We start from the raw sequence: 23,282 nt of genomic DNA, 5'->3' as shown, positions 1-23,282 counted from the left end.
AACCTCCCACTGCTCACTTAACAAAGGCCAATCTTGCTAGTGGCTATGAGCCCTCAGGAAGTCTCTTTTAACTGTTTTAGCCTAATTAAGCTCATTACATTTGCTAAGCCTCATTGGCTTCTCTAAGACTTCAAGTGCCCGTTATGCACTGCTCCTTCCTCAGAAGTAGGGTTGACGCAGGGCTCCGAGCTTTCATCACAGATTCTATGATTTTAGTAGTGGAAGGACTACTTCCCACTCCTGTCTGAGTCTTAGCTCCTCTGAAATTCCTGGCTCCTGGAGGACAGAGTCCGTTTCCTTTGGCACCTGGCCCACAGCAGATACTCAAATACTTTTGTGACCATATTTCATCAATGGGTTGTTTTTTTTAATAATAGCAGGTTTGATGACTCCAAAGTTCAAGGTACTCATTCCAGCATGAGGCTTTCTGCTCCTCATTCACTGTCACATCAGCCTGGACTTCCCTTCACTCTCATCTCATCAAACCTGTTTCCTTCAACGGCCTGCTTAGGTGCTTCCTCTTCCGGGAAGCTCCCCTACTTTTCAGAATGCCTTTACCTTGGTATTTTCCCCTTACTCTGAATCACATAGATAGAGTGTGGCTACACATGAAGTTAGCAAGTAGATGCTTTGATTTACCTATAAATATGGTCATAGCAGGGTTGGGCATGGTAGCTCATGCCTATAATCCCAGCACTTTGGGAGGACAAGGCTGGCAGATTGCTTGAGCTCAGGAGTTCGAGACCAGCCTGGGTAACAACATGGCAAAACCCCATCTCTACAAAAAATACCAAAAAATCAGCCAGGCATGGTGGTGGTGCATGCCTGTAGTCCCAGCTACTTGGGGGACTGAGGCAGGAGGATCACTTCAGCCTGGGAGGTTGAGGCCACAGTGAGCCAAGATCGCACCACTGTACTCCAATCACCTGGTGACAAAGTGAGACCCTGTCTCAAAAATAAAAATTATATATGGTCATAGTTACAGATATGTGTGTATAAATATACATGTATACTATGTATATGAACATATATCTATACAGATACATATTCCATATAGTTGTATACAGATACTCTGTATACATATGTTTACATATATAGTATTTCTAAGCTGATATGCATATCTTTCTATGTCATTAAACATTATTTTACAATTATGACATATGTATAATGCTTTCAAAACCAGTCTCCTAGTATTTGATATATAGGCTGTTTCCAGTTCTTCACTGTTCTAAACAATGCTCTTGCGAAATATTATCTTACTCAAGTATTAGGCAGCATGACATAGTGGACGCTGGAACCTGTGTGACTCATCCCCACCATTTCCTGGTGACCTTGGGCAAGCCATTTCACCCTTCTAAACGATTTTTTCATCTATAAAATGGGGATAATAATAATACTCATCTCATAGGGTTATCAAGGCATGTACAGTGCTTACTTACCATTGGGACCGTCACATTGTAAGTGCTCAGTGAAAAAACAGTACCAATTCGGGAGGCGGAAGATGAAGATTTTCTCTGTCTTCTCCACTACCAGTGTGACTTTGTATATCACTGTTTCATAGCGTGTGACAAAAACTCACAGAAGTGATGGATGACAGCGCTGTACAACACTTTAAGTGCTGCTCAAATTTAAGGTTGTATTATTGTTGTTGCTTTTACTTCTCTTACTACTTTCTATATGTTTTGGGAATATGTAATGTAAACTATGCAAGCAGGTAGTAAGTGCTTTGAAGGCACTTAAAAATGCTTTGCTATTTTACAGTTATGGTGAAAATGATTTGTGTTCATTGTAACCAGTTTAGATGATATCAAGAAAGCACAAAGAAGAGAGTCAAATTTACTCCAAAATCACCAACCAGGACTAACCATGGCTGCCATATCAGTTGTGGCCTTTCTTAACTTGCTACCCTTGTGGTCCCAGGGCAGAACAGGGCAGGCTTCAGCTGTTTAATAAATGTCTGTTGACCTCAACCAGATCGACTGTTAACAGCAGCATGCTCCAGTTCTGTCCCTTTCAGCCAACCTCTGACAGTTTCATTAACCCCATTAAATCATGCAGGTGCCTTTACACCTCCTGGGCTTGTTAATCTCTGTTCAGCTCTGGTAAGTTAAAACCTGGCTAGAAGGTTGGATGTACCTTGTTAACCTCCATTAAACCCTATTAAATTTCTTAACTGAGTCCTAGTGACTTCTCAAAATCCCTCATTAAAGTTTAGTAAATCCAGTTGATTGGGACAAGGGTAACTGTTGTAGCTGCGCTGCTTCAGAGCTTGGCATTCTGAGTTCTTGGACGGTGGGGTTGACAGCAGTATCCCTAGAGCCAGGCAAGCCTTGGGGATCCATCCTGGGAGTGCCTTTAGCTCTTTGGCTCTCATTGTTACTGGGGCAAGTTCCTCAGCTTTTCTGAGACTGTATTTACATCTCTATAAATTGGAGTTAATAATAGTTCCTACTTTGTATGACTGTAGTGAGATTAAATGAATTAATGCACATAAAACTATTAGCCATTGTCTGGCATGGACTCTGTACTTGAGAGCTATTATTATTCCTGAATATAGAAGATGTTTGTAGACAAAAAACTGTGGAGTACACAGAAGACTCAGTCCCAGGACTAAATAAATATAGTGTCCTCCTCTGTGTCAGGTCTTGGGCTGGAATGGTGGGTTATTTTCATTCTGGTTTTCTGCAGACTGAAGATCATCCATTTGAATGACAACAGTGTCAGCCACTCTGTTTGCTCAGACTCTGCCACTTCTGAGCTGTTTGATGCTGAACATAACATAGTTATAATACTTTCTTGACCAGGGCCTTAGGGGATTGGACTCAGTGGTTCCTAAACCTGGATGTGCAAATAAATTTCTGAAAGGATTTTTTTTTTTTGAGATAAGAATCTTGCTCTGTCGCCCAGGCTGGAGTGCAGTGGTGCAATCTTGGCTTACTGCAACCTCCGCCTCCTGGGTTCAAGCGATTCTCCTGTCTCAGCCTCCCTAGTAGCTGGGATTACAGGCATGTGCCACCATGCCCAGCTAAATGTTTTTGTATAGTAGAGGCAAGGTTTCACCATGTTGGCCAGGCTGGTCTCGAACTCTTGACCTCGAGTGATCCACCCACCTCGGCCTCCCAAATTGCTGCGATTATAGCATCCGAGAGGATTTTATAAAACGCGCCCAGCATCCGAGAGGATTTTATAAAAACATAGTTTCCTGGGCTTCACTTGAGAAAATTCTCATGAAAGAGAGCTCAAGGGGAACTTTTAACTAGTATTTGAACAGATGATACTGAAGCTGTTCATCTCTGTGCTGGGATTGGGAAACCTCTGGACCAGATTGGTGCTTCTCAACTTTATTGAGCTTAAGTCTTACCTGGAGAAATTTTAAAAATCATTATTACTGGGACTTAGACCCTGAGCTTTTCATTCTGAGGATCTGGAATGGGGGCCCAGGAATTGGCATTGCAACAGAGTGCTTAGGGGATTCTGATGGGGGTGAGGGGTGGCAAGTGCCACACTTTCTTTTTTCTTTTTGAGATGGAGTCTTGCTCTGTTGCCAGGCTGAGTGCAGTGGCACGATCTTGGTTCACTGCAACCTCCGCCGGGTTCAAGCGATTCTCCTGCCTCAGCCTCCTGAGTAGCTGGGACTACAGGTGCGTGCTACCATGCCCAGCTAATTTTTGTATTTTTAGTAGAGACAGGGTTTCACCATGTTGGCCAGGATGGTCTCGATCTCTTGACCTTGTGATCCGCCCGCCTCGGCCTCCCAAAGTGCTGGGATTAAAACACCAGACCTCAGATGATCTAATATTCGATGTCCTAAAGCTCTATTTTGAAAAGAAAATAAAAGGGTGTCGGGTTCCTCGTGAAACTTCTGTTCTAATAGCATATTAACATGTGGGTTCATCTCCATCTTTCCATTAAATTGATATCTGTGGATCATCAAGGGATGTTTACTGCAGTAGGGGATCAGCCAGTTTTCAAAGTGTGGGGACAAAGCACCCCTTTGCCATTCAGTGTGTGAGGACAGCAGGCAGGCCCCCATGGTTAGACACAGTATAAAAGAATGGGAGAGGCCGAGTGCGGTGGCTCACGCCTGTAATCCTAGCACTTTGGGAGGCCAAGACGGGTGGATCTCGAGGTCAGGAGATCGAGACCATCCTGGCTAACACGGTGAAACCCCGTCTCTACTAAAAATACAAAAAATTAGCAGTGGTGGGCGCCTGTAGTCCCAGCTACTCAGGAGGCTGAGGCAGGAGAATGGCATGAACCTGGGAGGCGGAGCTTGCAGTGAGCCGAGACTGCGCCACTGCACTCCAGCCTAGGTGAAAAAGTGAGACTTCCGTCTCAAAAAAAAAAAAAAAAAAAAAAATGGGAGGATGGCAGAGGAGGGGAAGCAACTACTTATGCTAAGAAACACGGTATGAAAACTGGAACTTCCTTTGCTTTCTAAAGCAACTCAGGGACCCTGTAAATGATGGTGTCCTTCAGCAACAATCCATCACTAATTCTGTGAGCTCCTTGGTGAGAGCCAGGACTTCCTGTCCTCTCAAATAGCTCATGAAAAGCCACCCTCCACACTCCTTACAGGGGAGTGGAATGGGAGAGGAGAAGGATGTGGGAAGGAAAGGATCTGCACTTTTAAAATTTCTGTAAGGCTTAAAATTTTAGAGCTAAGATGTATTACTTCTATGTAACTAATATGATAAAGACAAATATTTATTGCACTTCTCCCTTTCCATTCTGCTGAGGACAAACCTGTGGTAAAGTGGCACTAGAGACAGGCTTGAAGTGGGAGACCTGAACTTGAGGCTTGCCTTTCTCTTCTCTAGCACTGTGAGGACAGGCGAGAGGCGTCATCCGGTAGCCTCGGGGACCTCCACCAGGAACGTGCAGTCATACTGCTCTGGCTTCTCAAGCTGTAGTATCCCTAGGGAATTTGCTACTATGAAGATTCTGATTCAGTAGATGGCCAGCAGGAGGGGCTGAGAGATTCTGCATTTCCAACAAGTGCCCAGATGATGGACCAACTTTAAATAGCAAGACTCTACTGTAGGTGAAGAAACTCCAGGTCACACGCTGTTAAAAATGTCTTAGAGACATTTAAACATTGGGATGTTTACATGAAGATCTGAATTTCCAGCTTCTCCAGTCAAATTGCAAGACCTGGTCACACAGGGCTGGTGTGCCTATAAGGCTACAGTAGTGGGGAGCTGAGTAGTGGCTGCCCTTAGAAGGGACCTGAGTTTTCCAGTTTGCAGCTCACCCTCTGCAGATATTTCAATGTGCAATCAATCCTCCATACAGTTTATTTAGATGGAGAACTGAAGACCCAGAGAGAGAACTCTATTTGCCCAGTGCATCCAGTACACTACATGGAAGTTGAGCTCCAGACTCAGGCTGTTGGACCCAGTCAGTCTCTTTCCAGGTGAGTGAATGGGATAGCAGTACTGGAACTTGGGCCTAACCTTCTGGGATCTAAACTCAGTGTGCACTGGGAATGTAGGTGCTAGTATTTGGAGCTGGGAGGAAAGACCACTGTCATTAATCACTGTAATACACTGCCAGGGGCCAAATGTGGAAGTGAAAGCATCTGAATTCTATATAAAAATTCAAAGGGAAGACAGAGGGTCTCTTACTCATTCAGATTATTTATTAAGAGCAAAAGTCGGGCCATCCCATCGTGTGATATTGCAACATGAAAAGTCACATACATACTAAGGAGACCCCACAGAATTGAGAGCCTTTCAACAGTACAGAGCCATAGATTACAAAGTTAAAATACAAATGATCCCCCGGATTTGGCAGGAAACAAGTACAATATGAGGAGGCCTGGAATGGAAGGGCACTTACTTTTCAATAAGGCAGTTACAAAATGGGAAAAAAAAACCCCCAAAACCTCGTACCCCAAAATATACTCTGATGAGCGTAGCAGACAATAGAAATGTAAAAGAGGGATCCTGTATAACCCTCTGTCATTGGCAAATGTGTGCATTAAGTGAAAGCAACTGAAGGGTTTGTGTTTTAAGATGCAAGCTAGATGAAACAACTGACTGTAGACATTTCTACCTCAAGAACAGTTCATATCTTGCCCTAGGCTAGGTTCTACCTCAAAACACCAGACCCACTTTACCATTTCTAACCATAAATTTGGAAACAGTCTATAATACAATGAAAGGAATAAAAAGGCACCCCTAGAGCACCATGCTTCCCAAGGCATGATCTTGAGCTCATCTGCCCTTCAGTTCGACTGCCCAGCTCAGTAACAGGGACCAGGAGCCAGGGCCAGCTGAATTACACAACCTCAAAGGATCACCTGCAAGGCAGATATCTGACCAAGAGATCACAGACCAAGCACATTTCATGAGAATTTAAATGCTAGGACAATACTACCTCTCCCACTAGGGCTTTTGAACCCTGGTTTTAAATAACAGGCTAGATCTGTTTTCCCTTACCACTCATTTTGCAAAACTCAACTGGCCTAAACATTTCACGCAATCTTGAGTTCTGCAGGTTGGTCCCTGAGAGCTAGGTTGGCCTTGGGAATTTCTGCTCAATTTTAAGTTCTCAAGAATCTGAGGGCAGCCGATTTAGACTGAATTAGAGTCATCCTATAAGTCAGAAGGAAAGAATGCTAGACAGGTCAAGAGGGCCAGAGGTTGGTTCTGATAATGCCATATGACCTCAGGCACATCTTTTTGAGTTTTAGTTTCCCCATCTCTAAAAACGGATGATTGGACAACAGCAAGCTTAACAGACTTTCCACCTTGAAAATACAGCACTTCTCTGACGCTTAGACCTTAAGTCCTGAAGCGTTGTTTTCTCAGCAAAAACAGTGCAAAGTCCTTACAGGAATCTAAGGTACAAGCCCTGGGCAACCATGAAAACTTTAAACTTCATGCAAAGCAACGAAGTTATAAATCTTCCAGCTGAACATTTTCCTGATGATGTGAGCATCCGTTTTTGTGGGGCAAGCACAGAACTGTGTCCTCATCTGTCTGAGGTTTAGCAGGCTGCTAACATCTTCTCATCCCCCTCTCCTCTCTCCAAGCTTTGGCAGAAACAAGCCAGCCAGTAGGGTTTTCTCAACATTCTCCAACAAGGAACTGAGTGGACTAATACTCAGGGGTAAGGACAGTGTACCAAAGTGTCCATGTCCTAACATTGTTTCTTTCCAAAAGGCAAACGCTATGCTTTGGGACAGTGCCAGCAATTAGGTGCTTTGCCAAAAATAACTTGTCCCATGTGGCCCCCATGGGGCAGAGACTAAGATGGAAATTACAGAGAACATAGAAAAGCCAGAGGTTTACAAAGAACAGGCTTCTCCACGAGGTAGTGGGTTCTCTGTCCTCGGAGGTGTTTAAGTCCAGACTGCTCAACCCCTTGGTGGGATGGTTGTAGGCAGAATGTCAGCACCTATGTGGAGACTAGACTGGATGACTTAACAGCCCTTTCCCAACTTTGAGATCCTGTCATTGTAATGACTGAGAGCGCCTTTGGATGACTTCCATGAAGCAACTGCTCTGGGCAACAGCCTCCCTCAATAGGCAAGGCCCCCAGAGTAAGCTCCTTCTTCCATCCTCTCCCTCCCAACAGGCAGTTGCCCTGCAGGATATTAACAAAAAACTTCCCACAAAATAAAAAGCCAAAACACCAAAATTAGATGCAACACTGCAGCTGCAAACAATTGTTACTATCTGTTCTCTGAAAGGCTAGCAGTGACTATTTAGCTATGACAGGAACATCTAACAACTTGGCAGCTGTAACATGTAAGTAAAATTCCTCTTCATTTTACAACACCGGTCTTGAATCCTTTGGTTTTTAATCTTTCATGAGATTCAGCTGTGATCTTTTTTTTTTATATGCTGTTGCCAACCTAAGAGTTTGTTCCTTGAAGCAAGAAGTTTGTCCATTGGTTTTTAAAACATCTTAAAACAACATGAATGGCAGGATACTGATGTTTCCATGTGAGAACCTTCAGGGCATATCAAAGAACCATACCAGGCTGGAACTGAGGCAGGAACCATACTCTTTAAGAAGACAACGCCAGTTCTGGATTTCAAATTCCAGTTTTGCCCAGAAGCACCAAGAGGAAAGAAGGCAATGCTGCTACGTCACAGGTGGAGAGAAGCGCAAGAGTCCTTGATGGATGGTATGAAAATGGAGCAGCCAAGATGAACATTGCTTTCCCCACACCCCACTGCTCCCTGAAGCCAGACCCCGTTGCTCTGGAGGGCCTGGCCACTTCTCACAGGCAGGAGTCCCTTGCCCACAGATAGAGCCACCAGAAACTGCAGAAGAGGCTAAGGCGAGTGGTTTAGTGGTTTGATGAAAGAACGGATTTCTGGACATAAGAAAAACATAGGTTCAAATAGCTTTGTCTTTTCTCTCACCTGACCTGTTGAAAGGTCAGGTTGAAAAGGTTGAAAAGATGCCCACAACCTCCACTTTCCACAAGCACCTCTCCTTAGAGGAAAGACAAGGGACCCAAGTACACACACAGCATCTGGCTGAAGGTAAAACATTTCCCCAGGTTTCGCTTTGGAATAAAGATTCTTTCAGACACACTTGAACAGATGGATCCTACCATCATATATTCTTGTGCAGAAGCTATTGTCTCTCTCAACTGGGAAAACAGATTTGCTGCTAAAGAAATAGTGATGTGACCTACACGCCCACAATTCTGGTTTACGTATCAGAAAAATACACTTTTTTACTCATTAAGATATGGACATTTCCATGGAGCAAGTTAACAATGCCTTAACCTGCAGGCCCCATCTGCCCCTCAGCCTTCTTGATGCCTGTATCAACATCCTTCAGCTGTAAGCAGGGAGAGACTCTCTAAACACATAGTGAATGTGAATGACTGAAAACACTCACAGAGCACTGGACATGCCATCCACAGCCAGGAGGCATACCAAAATAGGATGCCCTCACAGTCCAGAGTATATTCTATGTACAACCATTTATATATATTTAATTTAAAAGGCTGCAATCTGCTAGACATGCATTTTGAACACAGGCGAAAGCTTTGCTGCAATGGAACATACTGCATTTTAGTGAGCGTGGCGACCCTGTCCCCATTCCACAGAAAGCGTGGTACTCTGCTCCACAGAACTGAGACCTTTGGACACTCCACCGCCCTGCTCAGTAGGGGGTTTAGTCCTGACTTCTCTGTGATGGTGCTCAGATTAAGCCATCTGTGAAACTCTCTGCCAGGCCAGGCTGTCCATTGTTCTTATTATTTAAGGCTTAAGAAATTAACTCAGAATTGAAACTGAGTAGGAAAATGACACCTTTGACCATATGTCAAGATGGTCATAAATTAGAATCCAAATCCTTCTCTTTTCTTTCTCCCACCCTCCTACCCCATACCCTCTGCCCTCCATTACATAGATTAAAGAATTTTGCAAAAGCACATTTTTGGATATAAAGCTTTGTTTTCACAGGATACTTTGGCTCTGATATAATTAGATTGAGGAGTTCAACGTTTTGAACAACAAAAAAATTAGGTAATTTTCAAAAATTATTTTAGCAATCTTTCTCCCTAAGAGGGAGGCAAATTGTTCACAAAAATGAGCATCAGATGGAATTGACCTTTGTTGCCCAAACTCATGATTTGCTGATGACCAGAGCCCAGGGAGTCAAGGCCAGCCAGACTTTCAATCCTAAGCTGAACTTCTGGGCAGGAATCACATGGCCCCTGGCAGCTTGCATGGTGGTTGTGAACTTAGGATGAAAACTTCTAAAAACACTTGCCCCAACCTACTAAATATGTCAGTGTGTCAATGCATTTATTACCAAGAAGCTTGGCTGAAGTCATAATATCTAACTGCACCCCAAAGAGTGAAGCATAGTGGGGTGCATAAGGGACCGTATCTTCTGTGAGGGTCTCTATATCAGTGTTTCTGGAACCTCAATGAATAGTTTTGCACATGCAACTGTCCTGAAATCCTTATCTGATCAGAAACTTCCTTGCTGGTGCATCAGGATTTCCTCCACATTCTAGCAGTTAAGTGGTGAGCAACAGAAATGGCAGAGGTCTCAGTCATGAGAGGTGTGAAGCAGATGTTACAAGGCTGGCACTATTAGTGACAGCTCAATTAGCCAATACCTACTGATTGAGTGCCTACTGTGTACAAGGCACAGGGTGAGTGAGGGGGACCAGTGTCAAACTGATCTGCTGATAAATGACAAAGCTTGCAACAAAGCGGGCGGGATATCTATGTCGCCAGCAGGCAGCATGCAAGTCCAGATGTGGGTCTGCTCATGCACTTCCATGGCCAATTGCACCTTGCTGCTATTCCAAGCTACAGCTCACACGTGGCAGCCTGGTGGATAAGGTGATTACCAAAATATTTCTTATCCCACATTTCCAGTAGAATTGATTTAATGCTTTGTTGAATGCTGAAATACATAGTTTTTAATTCTTTTAATGATCCTGATTTTTTTAGTCCAGAGTTATCGTAAAAGAAAGTCTTTCTATACACATGCTGAATCATGAGAATATAATCCTCCTGACCAAAAAGATTTACAGTATTCATCATTCAAACTTTTTTATTTACAATAATATTTAACAGTCTTTATGGGCTTAAATGTAGCAGATATCACCTGTGCATCAAGCATTACACTTCATTCCTTTAAGATGTGCTTCATCCTCACTCAAGCTGCTTGCCACCCTCCGATTTCTGGTCCAGTCTACTCTTGTTACTCTTCACCATGTAGATGAAGTAGGCAAGGGTCTCTTTTTCATTCACAGGTATGTTCCTGAAGTGTCGACTCACAGTCTATGTGGGGGGAAAATACCAAAGTTCCTTAAACCATGCACAAATCACACCGCAAATTCTACATTGTACAAAGAAGCGAATGGAGTTGTTTGCATGCTGTGGCGGGAATGACAAATGCTGAAGAACTTCCTGCCATGTGCGGAACTCAGAATGCCCTTTGCCCTTCCTCCCCAGGGATGTAGGTGGTTTAATTTCCAGGATCCAAAAGTGGCTTTTTAACCTACAACTCTTCCAAGGTGCAGTTCTATTTCAGTGGCAGCCAACCACCTGTCATGGCATGATTTCACAGTCATACTCATGGAGGAGAGATTGGGACTGCTCTGGTTGGCCAGCTGCTACCAAACCTCTCAGGCCTTGAAAGTGGGAAGAAATGTGTCTTTAAAAAATTGTGGGGCAGGCGTGGTGGCTCACACCTATAATCCCAATGCTTTGGGAGGTTAAGGTGGGAGGATTAGTTGAGGCCAGGAGTTCGAGACCAGCCCAGGCAACACAGTGGAGAACTCATCTCTACCAAAAAATTAGCCAGGTGTCGTAGCATGCACCTGTGGTCCCAGCTACTCAGGAGGCTGAGGTGGGAGGATCACTTGAGCCCAGGAGGTTGAAGCTGCAGTGAGCTGTGACTGCACCCCAGCCTAGGAGACAGAGCAAGACCTTGTCTCAAAAACAAATAAAAATTGGGTTAGGCTGGGCATGGTGGCTCACACCTGTAATCCTAGCACTTTGGGAGGCCAAGGCAGGCAGATCACCTGAAGTCAGGAGTCCAAGACCAGCCTGGCCAACATGGTGAAACCCAGCCTCTACTAAAAATACAAAAATTAGCCGGGTGTGGTGACAGGCACCTGTAATCCCAGCCACTTGGGAAACACGGAGAAGAATCACTTGAACCCGGGAGGCGGAGGCTGTGGTGAGCTGAGATCATAGCAATGCACTCCAGCCTGGGAGATAGAGCAAGACTCTGTCTTTAAAAAAAAAAAAAAATTGTGTTAAATGAACAGCCAATTGAACAAATTGAACAGAGGTATCTGAACCCCAAAATTCTTCTAAGTAGTGCATAACTGCCTCCTGAAAGACACATCAGGTTTGAAGGAAAATGCATCATTTACTAATGCTCCTAATACTTCATTCCATAAGTAATGAGAATGCAGGTCTCCTCTTGCCCCACCTCATTCTTTCCCTTCCACCAGGGAGAACACTGGCAAATGGGTGATGTTATTTTAAAGTAGGAGAGGCTTCTGACCTCCTCTGTGTCATCTGGACACTGGTGAAGGAGTTGTTTAAGAAAAAGTGACGGTCAAGCAAGAAACCTCTAAAGGAAAAACCAAAAATGAAACAGGCTGGAAGCCTTTCAGGAAATCTCAATGGATAAAGGTGGCTGAAACAGATAAAAAAAGACAGAGAACTAGACATAAAGAGTGGTTATCTGTGGATGATAGAATTATATTTTTCTTTTCTCCATTTTCCAACTTTTCTGTAATAGGCAGAAAAATATATTAAGAAAAGAGGGATTAGAAAATACCTGCAGAAATGACAAAGACAGAATTATCAAGCCAGGCGGTTCATGTATTTTAAAAATGGCCAATGGAGCATTTCCCTGTAATCCAAACTGTGTTAATAACTCAGGGCAGGAGAAAACTTTCTTGGGTGCCATTCATTAAAATACTGTCATTACCAACACCAGAGTAGGAGAAATCAAGGAAAAAAAAATAGCTCCTGTAGAACATCAAGAAGGTTTTGAAATGATTAATCTGACACACAAAATGATCATATCTATAAAGCATTTTGCTAAGCCAGGCACAGTGGCTCACGCCTGTAATCTCAGCACTTTGGGAGGCTGAGGTGGAAGGATGGCTTGAGCCAAAGAGAATCACTTGAGCAACATAGTGAGGCCGCATCTCTATAAAAATAAAATTAGCTGTGCATAGGGGTGTGCACCTGTGGTCCTAGCTACTCTGGAGGCTGAGGTGGGAAGGATCACTTGAAGCTGGGAGGTTGGGGCTGCAGTCAGCCCAGACTGAGCCACTGCACTCTAGCCTGGGTGATAAAGCAAAATCTTGTCTCCAAAAAAACAAAAAGAGGAATCTTCCAAAAAAGATTCAAACAAATGAACACTCAGGACTTAGAATCTGGAGTCATGAGATCCCAGGCTCAATTCTGCTATCAACTTGCTGTGTGATTTTAAGCAAATCCTTTCCTCTTTCTGTGCCATGGTTTCTTTTCTGGAACTGAGGCCTTTGCAGGTCTAAAGCTGTGGGGTTCTAAATTGTGCCAAAGAGGAATACAGAGTTGCTTCCAGAACTCTGGAGGAAATTACAATTAGCAGACACACAAGGTAAGGGAGAATCAGGGTAACCATCAGAAGCAGCACAATGCTGGCTCTCTTTAGAGGGCAATTTTGTCTACCTACTTCTGCTAACTGGGCCTTATTGAAGCCTGGTCTGGTCTGCAACTTGTAGTGTCGTTTATAACGTCGTAGGGTGTTCACCTGCAGCTGGAACAGATCAACCTAGGGAGAAGAGGAGAAAAATGTTATCCATCACCTGACCAACCAGGACTCACCAAGAGCCCACTATGTGCCTAGCACTACACTAAGGTAGGGGTGAGGATGGGGAGGGCTTCAAAAGAGGTCTTAGAAATGGTCTATTGAGGACTAGTAACTGGCTAGGAGGGCAAAAATAACAGTAGAAAAACAGTTCTGGCTGGGGTGGGCTGATCTCACAAAACTGGTGGAAAAGGAAAGCTTAAGCTAAGGAGGAGCAGGGTCTGATAAGGCACTGAGAAACGGTAGGGAATAGGGGAAAAGATCACAGCACAGAAAGCTGGGAGAGGCACAGATGGGCAAGGGGGTCACAGGCAACTGTGATGAGTTTAAAAGGTGAGAATGGATGGTAGCACATCTAGAAAAACAGAAGGAGCTATCACAGAGGGTGGAGGGTGATGGCGCAGGATGGGTCTGGTGGTGGTTGTTGGGAAGACTGATGGGGGGATACAGAGGGAGATGCTATAGCAACAATCAGAATGAGATGAAGAGGCTGAGCTTTGGAGGGGCAGTGATGCTAGAAGGGACACCAAAGATGGAGAGCAAAGGCAAAAACCAGAGACATCCCGGAGGATGATAGACCAGAACGAGGCAGCGACCGGATAGAGGAGCACAAAGGAGGGCAGTGGGAAGAACTGTTATCCTCAAATAGCTCTTTCCTAGGCCCAGCCTTCTGGTATTAGAATCCTTAACCTCCCTCCAGAGAAAGTTCAAAAGTTACTGTAGTGAATGTGCAATCCAGCAGGTTAGGGTTGGGGTCTTTGCAGATGACTGGATAACAGAGGGGAAGGGACCCCCCCTTTTTGTTTCTAACAAAGGAAGAGAGGAAAGCTGCATAGTCATGAAAAATTGAAGGCCCATAAAGTTGGGCTGCCTTTACCTGCCTCTAAAAGAGCTGTTCTTGCTTCAGGCAGGTGGAGAGCACTTAAAAACAAAATGAATGATCAATATGAGGGGCCAAAGTCCTTCATTCTTTTTCAAAACATTCCTCAAAACCTTTTTTTTTTTTTTGGTGAAAACCACTTAGAAATCGAATACGTCCATTTCTTTGTAAAATAACAATAATGTTAAAGGCAAAAGCAAGATTCTGTAAACCAACATTGGAAAAGGGGACACAGGGAGGGGCAGAGGGAAAGGGCCAGATTTTCAACGGTTTCCTCCACATCTGCAGACAAAGGCCCGCCTACTCTTTCTATTCCTACACAGTCATTTTCACTCTGAGTGCTAACAGGCGGTTGCCTTATGAAATATTCATGTGTCAAATATTCAATGTACACTATAAACGGTTCTTCTCTTGCTGAGTCTTGAGTGAAAACAATTTAGTAGAAAGAAAATCCAATATTCCTTCCTGAAGCCTCACTTAATAGACACGGGCACCTGAAGGGAAGGCAGCCTTCCAGTTTGAGAAGGCTAGGTCTCATGGTCTAGCGCAGTGGTTCTCAACACAGGACGATTTTGTCTTGTAAAGGAGGTGTGGCAATGTCTGGAGACACGTTTTGATTGTCATGACTCAGGGTGGTGATGGGTAGAATCTCACGAGGGGATGCTGCTGAGGCATGCTGTTAAATATCCTACAATGCAGAGGACAGTCCCCACAACAAAAATTAGCTGACCCCAAATGTCAACAGTGCTAGAGTTGAGAAAACCGGGTCCAGTTTAGTCAACTTTGAAATGGATCCTTGGGAACAGCCTGGACTAGATGTCAAGAAATCAGTGAGAGAAAATCAGAGCTGGTATGAACTGATGACTTACACCTTCATTTTTTGGGGAAGAGACTTCTCCCAAACCATTATACACTCTCTAAAGGCATAAACAAGGTTTAAAAAAAAGTGACACTGTGGTTGTATTTACGCATTCGTCAGGGGCGTCTTGCAGAAAAGCAGCGTGGTCTACTGGAAAGGGCCCTAGACTAGAGCCTCCAAACTATATACATGACCTCGGCTCTCTGTGCCTGTCTGTAAAATGATGGGGCAGTCTGACCAGTGGGTGTCCAAGCTTTTAGCTCTCAGATTCCATATTACTATAATTCACTTTTCAAATAATCCACAGCAAAACAAAAGGACTAAAATTACTTCTTAACACAAAAAGCAGACCAGGCCAGAGGTGAGGATCAGATTAGAATCCATTCTTCCAGCTTCCGCAACTGATTTCTTTGACCTTTACCTCAGGAATGTCAGTGTCGTGCTCGGGAGAATCTCCGCCATCGTCACTTGTCTTCCTCTTCCTTTTATTTCTGACACTCTGGATGAAATTTTTGTGAAAATCACAGATATATAGGTGCCTTACCTGATGGAGACAAAAATCAAAGTCAGAGTTGGCCAATTCCTTGGAGACAGCAATAGGTATCTGTCGAATTGTGGGGCTTCCTTCCATTGCAGGGCATTGGAGAGATAGATGGAAGACAAGATGTAGGCCATCATTCCCAGAAGCTCACTACTGAGTTGCAGAACACCAAGAGAATGCTAACATCACACTTGGCAGCATATCATACACCAAACTTTCAGTGAATGGTGAAGACAGTAAATGGTACAGATTCAGCAAAGGAAGAGATCCCTGCAACAGAGATGCTCAGGGTGAAGGGCCCTGACTAAAAGGGAGGACTTTAGGCAGACAGGAAGCATTCCAGATGGGTAGGAGTGCCAAGACTTTAGAGTTTCCAATGGAGGATGACAGAAAGAGTGAGGAGGCCCAGGGTACAGTGTCAGTTGGGTGATGATGGCTGCCCATGTAGGAGCATAATGAAAAAGTGAGGCATCAGGGGGGTGGGCATGAGAACAGCTTAGACTTTCCTTCCGACAAGACAGAGTCCCTCAAGGAAGCAGGGAGTGATGTGACATTTTTGGAAGACCTGTAGGAGTCATGAACTTATAGTCGACTGGAATGTACTGTCCTGGGGAGGAGGAAAGCAGGACACAAGGGACTGTTGCAACCGTATTTGGGACACTCTATTTTTACACTTACAATAGCTACTATTGTAGGATAATAACTCTTTGAAAAACTTTGTTTCTATGTGTCAATTTATAATTCTTGCATCATCTCACATCTGATCCACAAAGAAAAGTGGAAAAAGATGTGGAAGTTCTTACAAGGTAGAACCACACACAAGAAGGTGGATACTACAGATTTTCTAATACAGGCTGGAGGCACACTGGTAAGTGAAGGTGGCAGCAACAGCTAAGACATGAAGAATCCTCCAAGGCTGGCTGGAGGAACCACTGAAAAACTTTACAGAAACTGAATGCCCAGCAAATGACTTGGGGTTGTTGATACTGAAACAGCTGTTGCACAAATATTCTGCAGAGACTTCTGAATTTGAGTTTATTCCTTAAATCCTTAAAGATAAAAGTAAGCTGGCAGGAAATCCGCATCAATTAATTCAGACCTTTTCATGGAGAAAATAATGAAAACTGTTTATTTATTTATTCAGATGAATGATCACTTTCATGTGGCTGGATTAGTGAGTCATGAGTACTTTTAAGTTTATACTGTGATGGTGTCTTGCAGACAGGAGGTACTTGAAAAATGCTGATGTACCAATATAGGAAGTCTCCTATATCTAAAAGTGGCTTAAGGCTAATGAAAGCCACCACTTAACATGGTTACAAACTGGGATAGCTTTGTCAGATTCAACTCTGTCAAAGGACTTTCAAACACAGCACATGCCACTGTCCCAAAGAATCCCACCTAGCTGATGTATATACTACTGGACATGCTTTTCTCCAGGAAGAAAGCACAACAAAGCACACTCTGCATCCCTGAGAGGAAGCTAGCCCTCCATGTTAGCTAGACTGGCGAGTCCACTCAGATCAACTGCTCCTCAAGTTCACAGTAACAAACTTCATAGGAGAACAGGGAGAATAGGTGGCTTCCTAAAGCTTTGGCTGGGAGATTTCAGATCAGGACAATAGAATAACGGAATCCTAGCTGTAGGAGAACTTAGCAATCACTAGTGCAATCCCATTGACCCCAATCCGTTTTCTAGATGGGTAAAATGAAGCCATCCAGAGTGAGGAAATGACCTGGCCAAGGTCACCCAGGCCTTCTGCCCCCCCAGTACATGTCTTTTCCTACTCCAGCATTTTCCTTTATACTATTCTCAACTTCCACTTTTCTCCAGAAAAAAAAAAAAGCAGAAATATGTCAACTGGAGGTATATTAGTATTTTAACAGATCACAGAACACTGCCAAAGTCTATATAAAATGAGTTAAACAGCCTGAGTTGAATTTTTGGTGTTGTTATTTAAAAAGGTTCTCTGCTAGACTCTCTTACAAGACAAATAATCATTTTCTCCTTAACTATTTTCAAGTACATACTGGTTTTCAGAAATTTCAGAGCTCAGTGGCCTTTGGGAGTGGGGTTGGGGCAGGAGGGTGGTAGCAAAGGCTCTAGTTTTTTTTTTTCCTTCACTTTCTGCAATAGCTAAAAATTCTTGTAACATAGCAGTTACCTGGAATTGAATTCCTGCCCAAGCCTGTGAGAAAGAAATAGAATCCCTTTCAGAAATAATGACTCCACAACACCACCTTAAAACAAATTTTGAGTGATTCCACCTGGAAACCTTACTCCCTCAGAAGTATTACCTTTTGGGAACACTAATGCTAGGCTCAGGCTGCCCTTCTTCTAGACAGTGTGTGTGAAATGATCAGCATAGCTCAACACAGGTTTTCCAGTACAGTCAATGGGTAAATAAAAGGAGTCCCAGTTGCAGCAGCAAAATCATTCAGATGGGAAGGCATCCAGTGATCTAAAAGGACTGGAAGATTCTTTTAAGGACTGGAAATTATTATTATAAGCTGCTCAAGTAAAGCAGCTTCTAACAACCTACACGGAAGGTAGGCAGTGTTTCTAAGTGGATGAATTCATTGCCATAAGCATTTCACCTCAACGTGTGACCTAACGAGGGATCACCTTGGTGTCTAGACCCTTGTTTGTTCTCAGATAATTTCCATTCATGCATTCATTGATAGAGATTTGTAGTAAGAAAGCCATTAACTCTCTCCCAACCACTTAAAAATAGCACCTGTCCATGCAAGAGCTGCAACTGTATTATAATGATTAACTTAAAAATGGGGGTAGGAGGGAAGAGTCTGAAGAAAGGACAGGGGCTGGGCGCAGTGGCTCACGCCTGTAATCCCAGAACTTTGGGAGGCCTAGGCGGGTGGATCATTTGAGGTCAGGAGTTCAAGACCAGCCTGTCCAACATGGCGAAACCCCATCTCCACTAAAAATACAAAAATCAGCCAGGCATGGCGGCAAACGCCTGTAATCCCAGCTATCCAGGAGGCTGAGGCAGGAGAATCGCTTCAACCCGGGAGGCGGAGGTTGCAGTGAGTCGAGATCTTGCCACTGCACTCCAGCCTGGGTGACAGAGTGAGACTCCGTCTCAAAAAAAAAAAAAAAAAAAAAAAAAAAGAAAAAGAAAAAAAAAAAGAAAAGAAAAAGGACAGGGGAGATTTTTTATTTATTAGAGACTTAATGAAGACTTATGTATAGGGCTTGGAAGTAAACTAGATAATATCTTTAAGAAATTAACCAGCCTCTTAGGTGCTGTGTGTACCTGACACCCTCACTTCCTATCTCCGGGCCTGTTTCAACCCTAAAATCAGAGAGGAAACGTGCACTCCCTTTCAGTTTAACAAGCAGTCTCTGATTTCCTCCAACTGTGGAGAAATTCTGATTCTAAAAGAGAATGGATGTTAACCACCTAAGCTCTTAGCTAGTCTACCTGAATATTAAATATCCCCTTAACTCATTTCCAATTCCTAATCATGAAGCAATCACTTAAGGCTTGCAGCAACAGATGTCAAACTAAAAAGTTCTTAATTGGTTGACAATAGGCACAGCTTCAGAATTGTTAACTAGAAGTGGTGAAGTCACACGGGAGAAGTTTCCTATAATAAGCCACAAAGAGCAGGGCAATCCGATTTAAATTTAAATATCCACCCCCTTATTTCAAAAGAAACTACCACTAAGAAAATTGATTTCTTTTCTTCCCCCTCCAGTCACATCGACTGCAAGAGCCATTTCCCAAGACCTGGCCTTGGCCTTATTTCTGCCACATCCTAGAAAAACCCATTCCCACAGCTGCCTGCGAAGCAGCTAGCTCGGTGACCGTCTGCTGATACCGAGGATGCGGGAGCCAGGGAAGTAACTGCCACCTTTCTCTGTCTGAAGGAATAACAGGGTTCCTAGAAGGAGAGAGAAGTTGGAAAAGAGCCGGGTATCTTCATCACTCCCCGCTCCGATTCTTGCTCCTTCAAGGGCCAACAAAACTAACCCACCTCTCCCTGCTCTAAAGTCTAAACCAATAAAACAAGTTGGAAACTGCTGTCCAATCTTCCCAGGCAGCAGGAGTCCTGAAGCCCCCGCCCCCATCCTCCCGGATCTGGGTAGAATCACAGTCAGAGCATGTCAGCGCTGGAGCGGCCTTTGAAATGCCGAGTCCAACTCAGTTCTGCAGAGCCGGGGCGGCGAGGCCCACGGCGGGGAGTGCCCGGGGAGTCCCGACTGGAGCCCGGGGCAGCGGACGGAGAGCTGGGGGCGCCGGGGCCCAGACGCGAGCGGGGGCGGACTCACGCTCTTGTCGATGTCCAGCTTGAGTTTCTTCTGCGAGATGCTCTTCTGGACCCTCTTGCTGAAGGAGGCGTTGCCCGCGGGCCGGACGCAGCGCTCGCCGTCCTCGATGAGGCAGCAGCTCTGGCCGTAGCCCGGGGCGGCGGCAGCTGGGGCGGCGGGGGGCCCTTCGCGGCTGTCCTCCTCCGTGCTGAAGCCGTTCATCTCCCCGCCCCGGGCCGGTCCCTCTGGGGGAGGGTCCCCGGTAGGCCACTCCGCGGCCGCGCTTGCCGCGGGGCAGGTCGCTGAGACCCCCGCAGCCGAGGGTCCCAGAGTCCGTCTCCAGCCCGGGCGCTGCCCTGCCCCGCGTCCGAGAGGCCCGGCTCCCTCGGCCCCCGGCCCTCCGCCTCCGGAAGCCCCCTTCCTCCCGGCTCGAGGCCCCGGGGTCGGCTCCCGCGGCTCGCAGGGCCCCGCCGGGGGTCACCCGGAGGAGCCTTCTGCCGGGGGCCCAGAACCGTAACCCTGCAGCGGGGGTGTCCGGGAGGGCGTCCCAGGAAACAGCCGCTCCCCAAGGACTCCGGGCCTGGGTTGCCAGGGGGTTTCGAAGGCCCCCGCCGGCTCCCGCCTTCTTTCGGCAGCGGGGCAAACTCGCTGCCGGGCAGCTCCCCCGGGGTGGCGCGGCCTCCTCGCGCGGGGCCCGGCCTCGAACCCGCGGCACCCGGGCCCCGCGGCTCGTCCAGCCCACTCCACCCCTGCAGCCACTCGGCTGCGCCCCGAGTCCCGCGGCAGCCCCTGGGCCGCCCGGCCGCCGCCCGCCGAACGCTCCGCACCACAACAGTTCGCTCCCCCCGCCCTCCGCGGGACAGCGGAAGTCCCGCCTTCACGCGACCATTGGTCTCATTTGCTCTCTGGGCGGGGCTGCCGCCGCCGCTGGCGCGTCCCATTGGGCGTCGCCGCCGCCAGTCTCCGGCTCCAGGCTACTTCCTGGACTCTGCTGGGATGGGTTCAAAGTAGAGAAAGTGGAAGAGGAAAGAGTTACCCCAGCGAGAACCGGGAACCGGGCCGCAGACTCTCCGGCCCCGGGGAGGGATGGTGAGCAGGGGCCTGGCTGGACCGAGGGCCAGACTCCGGGAACAGAGGAACACATTCGGGGACAGACAGTAGAGACGCGGACGGGGACGCTGAGGGACAGACTTGGAGGAGCGGCATATGAGGGGACCTAAAGAGGATGGAGGTGCTATCAGGAGAGGGGCGGACTAATAAAATGAAAGGGCCAGGGCCAGAGGACTCGCGGATCCGTGGGAGGAAGGGTGGGTGAAATAGGACGGAAAGCCAGTCATGGCGGGAAAGACAGAGGGACAACCCCATACAGATACGTGGAAAGACATGCGGAGGAGGTGATGGGGGGATCTTGCAAGGTAGTCGCAATATTGGGGGTAGCCGATACCTTCCAGAGTGTGGAGAGTGGGACTGGCTTGGACGGCGCGGAAAGAAAAGGAGAGGGGGAAAGGAGACCCCGAGGGGTTTGGGCGACCCCTCCACTGGGAAGAATGGGAAGTCCGAATGAGGTCTGGAGGGTGGACTAGGTGAGCCGCCGGCAAGAGAAAGGGCTTCAGGGGAGCTGAAGTGAAGGCTGGGAGTGGGGCCCAGGGGCCAATCTCGGAATCTAGATGGGGAAGGGCTGCGGTGTCTTGGGCTCTCCCTAGAGCTCCAAGCTGTAGTTCTATTGCTTTGAGTCCCCGGGTCTACCGGCGAAGCGACTGCGCCTTGCCAAGACCCTGCGCTTGGTTTCGGCGCCCAGGGCACCACCTCCCCTCCAGGAAGGGCCGTAGGTTATGCTCTGGTCCAGTACTTCAGTCATGCCACTCTCCAACTGCGCAGCATGGGGACTGATGAGGTCCGAAAGGCGATGGGACCAGCCCAGGGTCGTGTAATTACGTAGGGCTGGGCAGCGTTTTATGGGCAGGGAAGAGGGAAGGCTGTGTTAGGTGATAGGTAAGCAAGTGTCAGTACTAGAGGGCATAGAAGGAGCTTCGGGTTTGTGTCCTGTTGTAAAAGGGAAAGCTACCAGTTTCCATGTTTAGAAGCAGGTGGCTGGTGATCTTAAGTTTTGCTCAGTGGCCATAAACGCATTTGTAGCATCTGAACTGGTAATTTCACACGTGGGACAGCCATCGTCGGAAATAGGCCTACCAGAGATAATATGAAGTACAGCGATGTTCATTATGGAATTATTTATAATAGGAAAAATAAAATAGAACCTCAGAGTTCCAAAAGGGAAGTGGTTAAGTAAACTACCTAAAATCTTCAGAAAGAGATTGTGCAGTTAGCATTTGAGGTAGTTTCAACATCAATGTAAACATTTTCTATAGAGAATAATTCACCATTAATTCTTAAATAAAGAGCTGATGAGGAGTTGGAGAAATGCTTTTTTTATGATAAGTAAAAAAATTCAGGATATGAAATTGCATGGAGGATACGATGTCTGTACATCTATGTTTAAAGAAAAAAAAAACTATTGGTATAAAAAATACACCAAAGTACTAACAGTGATTATTTCTGGGTAGCAGGAATATGGCTGATATTTTTCTCCTTTTGTTTAACCTTTGCATTTTCTTTAATAAGCATTATTTTTGTTTTTACGGTAGAAAAAATAGAATAAAAATTAATGGAAAAAAGGCACAGATTAATAGGAGTCTTCCCTCAGAGTTCATATATTCTGTTCAAAAGTAAATTGTTGTTGAACTCATTATGTATACCAAGTATAGGGTTGGCTATAGGAGGAGGATGAAACATAACCCTTGCCCTAAAAGAATATCTCCTATCTGGGGTGTTCAGACATATATGTAGAAAACACTTGGGTATCTGTACCAGGCACTGTGTGATGTTGGGTCCAAAGTCAGTTGGTATGGATGAAACCTCCATGTTTCCCATATTTTTCTAAACAGCATTTGTATTCAATGCTAGGCTATTGCGGTACACAACTTCTTCTGCACCAACTTGCCCTGGTCTAAGGGGATCTAGGACCTTTTCTTAGGTGCTCTGTCTCAGTCCTTGAGGTAATGGCTACTTATATCTGCTATTCTTGTATTATTTAGCATTCTTTTTTCTTTTTACTAGGCAGTTCCTTATAACTGTAGGGGACTACAGTCCCCTATTATAATTAATACATGTTTATATTATTATTTTCCTGTTCAAATTACTGTAAAGTTACTCTTTCCTGATTACACCCAGCCTGATAAGCCCAGCCAGCCTCTGTGTGTGTGTGTGTGTGTGTGTGTGTGTGTGTGTGGTGGTGGTGGGGGAGTTCATGCTTGTAACTGTTCTTTTTTTTTCTTTTTTCTTTTTTTTTTTGAGACAGAGTTTCACTCTGGTTGCCCAGGCTGGAGTGCAATGGCGCGATCTCGGCTCACCGCAA

The 23,282-nt window shown here is 45.6% G+C and overlaps 1 protein-coding gene across 1 annotated transcript; it reads right to left on the bottom strand.

Annotated features, from left to right (window-relative positions):
- Window positions 1-5,619: 5,619 nt before the first annotated feature.
- Window positions 5,620-20,697, bottom strand: SAP30L (SAP30 like). Its single transcript, XM_034960849.4, has 4 exons — window positions 19,889-20,697; window positions 15,475-15,597; window positions 13,180-13,278; window positions 5,620-10,775 (listed from the first exon to the last, which is right to left on the bottom strand). Exons 1-4 carry the CDS (start codon window positions 20,087-20,089, stop codon window positions 10,647-10,649), a joined length of 552 nt encoding a protein of 183 aa, XP_034816740.1. The 5' UTR covers window positions 20,090-20,697; the 3' UTR covers window positions 5,620-10,646.
- Window positions 20,698-23,282: the final 2,585 nt, after the last annotated feature.

Source organism: Pan paniscus, chromosome 4, assembly GCF_029289425.2.
Source record: "Pan paniscus chromosome 4, NHGRI_mPanPan1-v2.0_pri, whole genome shotgun sequence".
NCBI lineage: Eukaryota > Metazoa > Chordata > Mammalia > Primates > Hominidae > Pan > Pan paniscus.
The sequence above is the reverse complement of the archived record's forward strand: the minus strand, read 5'-3'. Positions and strand labels throughout refer to the sequence as shown.

Coding starts and splice junctions, on each gene's coding strand:
- SAP30L (XM_034960849.4), bottom strand. CDS start 20,089: ATGAACGGCTTCAGCACGGAGGAGGACAGCCGCGAAGGGCCCCCCGCC. Junction 15,598..19,888: donor AGCTGGACATCGACAAGAGC/GTGAGTCCGCCC, acceptor TGTCTCCATCAG/GTAAGGCACCTATATATCTG. Junction 10,776..13,179: donor ATAAGGCCCAGTTAGCAGAA/GTAGGTAGACAA, acceptor CCCCCCACATAG/ACTGTGAGTCGACACTTCAG.